Raw genomic sequence first — 7850 nt, forward strand, 5'->3', positions numbered from 1 at the left:
AGACACATTTTATAACCGATGAAAGTGTTTAACAATCATTATGATGTTTAAGTCATTTTTAAGCACACAAATTATAACTGAAAATACGATTAATTCGATAAATAAAATCAAAAATTGTGTTCGACGTTTTTTAAACAACAATTTTATTTCATCACCATCTGATCAAATATCATTATTTTAACATCACTATTTAGGGATTACTTTTTATTATTTTGTCTAGACAAGACATGTACTTATGTTTAAAAACCTATTTTTCAAAAGAAAAAATATATTAATAATTAACAACAGTTGGCTGTAAATAATTTTTAGTTACTAAATGTTTTTATTTAAAATAAAAAACAGCACCTTTATTTTATTTTGGTCGGCCAACAAAGAATCAACAACAAATCAAGGTACCATGTAATTTCTGTTTTTATAATTTCTCGTTCAACGTCCTTACGACGCCGTATTCAACGAGTTCTCACTTAGCGGGTGACTATCGTTTACGCACACTGCAAAACGTTAAAACCAAATTCGACCGTCTTCCACGCCAGATCAACAACGAGAAAACCCCCAATTTCCATCGTTTTCGAGATCATATGCTTCAAATCCGATTCAACTATAGTCGTATTCCTTCTCAAATCTAAGGTAACATCTTAACCTATAATTATTTTTAGGTTAAATCATGCATATTGAATGAAAACCCGAGGAAGATTTGATTTCAATGCGTTAGATCTAATCGGTTTATATCACGATCCACAGATATGGAAGATGATAATGATTTGGAGCAGGTCACGGGGAGTCCAACAGCTGGAGAGAATGGTTTTGTTCATATAGAGTCAGTTGATTCTGCTCAAATGGATGGCGGTTCAATTGATCAGGTGAGTCCAGTGTTTATTTAGTTAAATCTTCGATTCCATTATCAACGACTTTAGTAATCTTTAATTTTGGGGTAAATAGTATATTCTACTTGATGAAATTTAGTTGTGATACGATTTTTTTGATGTCCAACTAACTAGTTTTCAACCTCAAATCATCTCAATTCGAGAGCTTCCATGGAAATTTTGACAAATAGATTAAACTTATTGCTGCAAGGTTTTACATTTACAACTTAGCACTTATTTAATGGTTTATGAACCTTTCCCTTCTCTTGAATGATTTGCCAACACAGTTTCTCGAATCACTTATTGTATCTGTTGTACACTTGTATTATTCGTGTTGATAAGTTAAGATTAGCAAGCTATCTTCAGGTTGAGCGTCTCGAGCAGGATGATGGAGTAGTGGTAACAGGAGTAGATGCTGTACAGGATGAGCCAGAGCCACTTAATGTAAGGACAACTGAAGATGTGGGACCCGATGAGTTTGTAGATTGTCCAGATGACTTGGTTTCTAATGAAGCGAGATCCCCTGCTGTTGTCAATAGGCCACACCAACTTCCATTTAGGGATGATGATACAGAAGTTACTCAACATACTGCACCTGACATTGAAAGGGAAATCCTTCCCCTTCCACAGGACAATGAGGTTGGCTATAACCTTTTCTTTTTTCTTTTTCTTCTTCTTCTTCTTCTTCTTCTTCTTCTTCTTCCAATGCCATAGGGATGTTGCAATTGTAATAACTAAGCTTCTCTTGCAGGAAGAGAATGGAGTTCTGATAAAGGAAGTTAGTAATCTTCATCATCTGCTTAAAGCTCTAAGCAAGCAAAAGCAACTTACTGATGGGACTGATGTTGTCGAGGGTGGTGAAAAGTCTTTGTTGTCTTTGCATGAGATGGTAAAGGAGTGTTCCAATTTTATTGAGATTTCTTTGAATGAGCAGTCACATGCTGAGGCCACAATCAGTGAACTCAATGCCACCTTACATATGAAGGATAAAGAGATTGAGGATCTTATGGTGAGGGTCAATGACCACTCTATATCTCAAGATGTAGTAGCACTCAAGTCTGATGAGTTATCATCTGTTGATTCCATTGTAGATAGGATTTTATATTCTTTTGCACCTGCCTTTGGCGATGCAGGATTGTCTAATACATCTGTTAGTGAGAAATTATCTCATCTTGAGAGAACTACCTCCTTCTTACTTGAGAAGTACTACAATTTCCTTTCTGAAATCGAATCATTTAGCCATTGTTTGGCTGAGGTTAAGCCAGATTTCCATATGCAAAATGGAACAGAGACAGTTTTCATCACTGTACGAGAGGAGTTGCTTGAGTTAAAAAGGAAAGAACTTGAGGTAACCAACAAAAATACCCATTTAGAATATCAATACGGACAGTTCATGGAGCAAATTGACAAAAACAGAGAAACAATTGAGCTTCTAAACACAGAGATCACAAAACTTAAAGGGGAAGTTGAACAGGAGAAGACAAGGTATACTAATACCAAAGAAAAACTTAGCATGGCTGTTACAAAAGGAAAGGCATTGGTCCAACAGCGTGACTCATTGAAACAATCAGTTTCTGAAAAAACCAGTGAACTAGAAAGATGTTTGACTGAATTGCAAGAAAAGTCAACTGCCCTAGAGGCTGCTGAGTTTAGGAATAATGAGTTGATGCAGACTGCATTTTTGGCTAATTCGCTACAAGAAGCTCTTACACAAAGAGACATGATCCTTCAAAGATGTGGAGAAATTTTATTGCTAAGTGGTGCTGCAGCTGAACTTCAGTCATCAGATATCATTGAAGGGATTACATGGCTTGCAAATGAAAGAAGTAGACTTGCATCCCTATCTGTTGAATTTGAGAGACTCACTTATGCATATAATCTGGCTCAAGATCAATCATTTAAGCTTCAAGATGAAAACCATGCAACAATGGAGGCTGCACGTGTCCAGATTGATCGTTTGACTGCATCATTTTTAGCAGAATCACAGGAGAAGTATTATCTTGAACAGGAATATGAAGATTTGACAACCAAGTATGAAGGATTAGAACAACACATAGCTTCTGCTGAATCATCGCCTATGGACAATGAAGTACTTGAAAAGATTCAAAATCTTTTGTATGTTAGGGATCATGAATCCAAGCTGTATGAGCAAATTCTTGAGGAAGAAAAGATGCATAAGTTTCAGTTTTCTGAAGAACTTCGTGGATCAAAAGATGAGAAGAACACACTGCAAATAAATCTTCAAAGATCCGAAGAGAAAGCCTCATTATTGAGGGAGAAATTGTCTATGGCAGTTAAAAAGGGCAAGGGTCTTGTTCAAGAACGTGAGAACATGAAACAACAAATGGCTGAAAAGAACACTCAGATTGAGGGGTTAACTCTCGACTTACAGAAACAAGAATCAACATTGAGTGAATACAGGAACCAGATCAATAACTTGGAATCTGATCTCCTGCTTTTGAAAGAAGAAAAGGGTCAACTTGAACAGTTTTTATATCAAAGCAATAGCATGTTGCAGAATGTCCTTGAAACAATTGATGGTATTATTCTGCCAGTTGATCTAAAAGAGCCAGTTGAAAAGGTGAAGTGGTTAGCAACATATTTAAGTGAAACCCAAGTCAGCAAGGCACAGACAGAGCAGGAGCTAGAATACATAAAAGATGAAGCTGGTGTGTTGACCAGTAAGTTGACCGAAGCATTGACTACCATGAAATCCCTTGAAGATGCAGTATCAGTTTCAGAGAGAAATTTTTCTCAATTAGCTCAAGAAAAGAACGAATTAGACATTTTGAAGACAAACTCAGAACAAGAAGTACAAATTCTAAATGAGGAGATCAGTACATTGAACAACAAGTTGGTGGAAGTGTTGACAAACTTGAAATCACTTGAAGATACACTCTCAAACTCAGAGAAAACTATCACCCAACTAACTAAAGAGAAGATACACGTTGAAGAGGAGTTACATAAAGCAATAGGGGAAGCTACTTCTCAAACAAACAGGTTTCAAGAAACCTCTGCCCATAAAAACTCCCTTGAAGAGGCACTTTCACTTGCAAAAAACAACATACATGTGCTCATGAGTGAAAAAGAAGAGGCTCAAGCTAGCAAAGTTGCTGTTGAAATGGAGCTACAGAAAGTTAAGGAGGAAGCTTCCACACATTCCATTAATCTAGATGAAGCTTACAAGACTATAAAGTCTCTTGAAGATGCAATGTCACAGTTAAAGACAAATGTTTCTCAGTTTTCACAAGAAAACGAGAAGGCATTAGATAGTAGAAGTGTATTAGAGAGTGAGATAAAGAAGCTCAGAGAAGAAGCTGAGTACCATAAGAACACTGTTTCTGATCTTGTTGGGGAAAAGAAGAAAGCTGAACAGGATATTTTGACCCTCAAAACCGAGTTAAATACATGTAATGATAAATGGGGTCAAGAGCTCTCTAGGTTCTTAGGAAATCTTCAAGTGCTGTTAAAGGATGAATCTTTATTCACTTTGTTCAAGAAAAGTTTTGAGAAAAAAATCGAAAGCTTAAAAGAAATCGACTATGTTCTCAAAGACATAAATTGCAGTTTTGATTCAGAACAGTTTCAAGATCATCGTTCAATTGAGGTAATAAATAATATCATCAGTTCTTACAATTTTAGTCATTTAGTTTCATGTTTTTTTTTTCTCTTTTATCTCATTTCTTATGATTTACAGGAAAGTTGGGATGCTGGATTTGGCAATGATTGGAACATTGGGATGCTTGAAGAGTTGAATGCAGAAGATAGTGAGGGTATTATTATTGGTTCAGATGTTGGAAAAACTTTGGATAAGTTGAATGCTAGAAACCAAATTCTTGCTGATCGATTTGGTAGTTTCTCAATACTGATTGATGACATGATTGCATCTCTGTTGAAAAAACTGGAGGTAATAAAGAATACTATGCCATCTCCATCTGTGGTTAAGCAAACAAAAGAATTAGAGGGTGAATTAGAGAAAGCTAGATTAATGTATGATAAAGCCAAAGAAGAAAATGATGCATACCATGGAAGGGTATTTAAATTGGAGACAGAATTACAAGCATCTGGAAACATGTGCAAAGAGATAAGCTCTAAATTAGTAGATTATCAGACAAAAGAGGAGAATTGGAATGAAAGAGAAAGGGAGTTGTCTACTGCTCAAAGTACTTCCTCCATTAAAGATCATGGTAAACTTTTTTTTTTTCCTACTATAATCATACATTCATTTCATTATAATTTCTAGCGATGAAAGTCATACACTATAGTTAAAATTACACATTCCATTCATTTTTATACATGATGATTTTGTATTTCAGAGTATGAGGGTGTTTTATCAGCTTCAGAGATAAACATGCTGTTTGATAAGATAGATGGAATCGCAATCCCTTTCCCTTTCTCAAACCTTGTAATTTCAGAATCCTTGGACCCTGTTAAAAAGCTGTTTTACATAGTTGATAGTGTAAATGAATTACTAGAGCAGATAACCCTATTGTCTCATTCAAAAGAGGATCTTGTCTCAAAACAAACCCTAGAAGTTGAGCATTTGAAGGGGGAGTTATCTTTAGGGTTACAGAGCATTATTCAGAAGTTTGGAGGCGAGGAGTATTCTGGAGTCAAGAAATCTGCTGCTGACGTGGCAGGACTGGTCCCAGTGTTGGAGAGGCTCGTTCAGGGTGTTGTTCTGGATGGCGAAAATTCAAGATTTAAATTGATGGAGAGCCAAAGGGTAAAAGAGGAATTAACAAACAGGGTTAAATTGCTTGAAGATTATATTGAAAATAGGACAGGTGTACAGGATAAGATACAGGAAAGAGGGGGGATCTTTGAACCTCCTTCATTGCCTGCTGGATCAGAGATATCAGAAATTGAAGATCTGGTATGTTATCTGTTTGGAGTTAGTTAATGCTGTATTGTATACACAAAGTAGAAGATGGGTAATTGACGATTTTACCCTTGTATTTTTTTTTTTGTTGGTACAGAGCCCAGTTGGGAAAGTAGGGGGGTTGCCTTTAGTGCCATCTGCTGCCCAGGTGAGATCCTTACGAAAGGGATCAAATGACCAGCTTGCCATTACCATTGATTCAGAATCTGAACGTTTGCTTAGTAATAAATCCGAATCTTTTGAAGATAAAGGTTTGTTTTTTTTTTTTGATAAATAATAACTTGTACCCTTACCCTTGGGTCACCACCAGACAGATTATTTGGGAAAATTTTGTTTTAATTGAAAAGTGTTGAATTTTTAAATACTTTCAGGTCATATATTCAAATCACTCAACACATCGGGTCTTGTCCCAATTCAGGGGAAAATGATTGCAGATCGAGTCGATGGAATATGGTAGCTATTTTAACTTACTTGCTTTAAGTTTTTTTTTTTTACCATTAAATCAATGTTAAGGGTTTTTGGAAAGGTCACTCCAACTTTTTAATCATGTTTTATGTTTTTAATATTTTGGCTCCTAGATTTAATTACATTTCATCTTACACTCTGGATAATAATATATTTAAATATGAAATCTTTATTATATTTCAATTAAATATACATAATAAAAGTGAATATTTTTTATACAAATTTGTATTAAGTAATGTCTTTTCTGAAAATATGAGGCATGCTTAAAAAATGTCAAATTATTTGCTACGCATTTAGTTTTTATTTCTGTTAGAAGTAATAATAATAATAATAATTTGTATTATTTTTATTTATTTTATATTACAATAATTTTATAACAAAGTATCTAATTTTATAACTTTTCAAGTTTCCAACTTTCTAATATTTATGTTTTTGTAAAATTTAAAAATATACAGTTTATATATAAATTTATTTTTTATGAAGTCAAACAAACATTTTAGTTTTATTACTTAAAAATCATTTGGTGAATACTGGATTAAATTTGGTATCTGTTATTTGTTATCTGTGTGTGCAGGGTATCTGGTGATCGGGCTTTGATGCGTCGACCTCGGGCAAGGTTGGGGCTTATAGTGTATTGGATTGTGTTGCACCTATGGCTTTTGGGCACTATTTTGTGACCATTATGATTACATCATACATGTACAAGTAGGTGCAACTTTACTTTTGAGTGTTTTTCTTTTTAGTTTTTAATATTAATTTTTTTAAGAGTTGATGTAGATGTAAAAAAAAAATTAATAGTTAATTGTTCTTTTGATTCTCTGAAATCAGATTTTAGGGATTCAGAGAATCCATAACCATAAGCCTCCATGTTATTGGAGAATGTTCCAGTCTTGTTTTTATATCTAAATCTGGTTTTCTGTTAGGCACTTTACTTTGACTGATATGTAATATGTAGTGCTATGTTTTTAAATTTTACATATTTGATCTCTATGATTTTTTTTTTGGGTCGAAATGTCGTCTAGGTTTAATCTATTGAAGACCTTGAAACTCCATCCATATCAACTTAATTAATTAATTTCTTCTAATCCATGTCAGCAAAAAATGTGACACATGGTGTCCACGTCGGTATATATATGCACACAACCACAAATAACTATGGTGATTGGTTTAGTCATTTTTGATTTTCTTCTACCCGACTGAAATCAAGAGCTATATTATATAAGAAACTAACTAAAATAATAATTTTAATGTCAGAGAATAGTAACATGTACTCTTTTTAGTGTGGTGTGCTTTCTTTTATACATCACATGTCGTTGAACAATAGAAAAATATTCCACTAAAGTTATTTTTTAAATTGGTTGATTGTGCTCTACATGTTAATTTTATTAGTTGATCTATGTATTTTTTTTTTTTTTTTGGGGGGGGGGGACTTATGCTGGATTTTTGTAATGTGATTTCGAAAGTCATAAAATAAAAACGATATTTTAAAATTTGTCAACATTTAAATCTTATTTTTTTCCACTATCTTACGACTTTTAAAAGATAAATTGAGCATGTGACACACATGAATGTCAACTGATCAAATTGACATGTACGACCATTTACCAATTTAAAAAAGTGACAATTTTAAAACCAATCTA

At 34.1% G+C, this 7850-nt stretch overlaps 1 protein-coding gene across 1 annotated transcript; it reads left to right on the top strand.

Annotated features, from left to right (window-relative positions):
- The first annotated feature begins 444 nt into the window (after positions 1-444).
- On the top strand, positions 445-7200 carry TNO1 (TGN-related, localized SYP41 interacting protein). Its single transcript, XM_079017935.1, has 9 exons — positions 445-627; positions 742-860; positions 1230-1502; positions 1615-4470; positions 4561-5050; positions 5180-5739; positions 5843-5996; positions 6117-6198; positions 6785-7200. Exons 2-9 carry the CDS (start codon positions 744-746, stop codon positions 6885-6887), a joined length of 4635 nt encoding a protein of 1544 aa, XP_078874061.1. The 5' UTR covers positions 445-627; positions 742-743; the 3' UTR covers positions 6888-7200.
- The last annotated feature ends 650 nt before the right edge of the window (positions 7201-7850 follow it).

This window comes from Lactuca serriola, chromosome 8 (assembly GCF_051521515.1).
Source record: "Lactuca serriola cultivar US96UC23 chromosome 8, Lser_US96UC23_V15, whole genome shotgun sequence".
Lineage (NCBI taxonomy): Eukaryota > Viridiplantae > Streptophyta > Magnoliopsida > Asterales > Asteraceae > Lactuca > Lactuca serriola.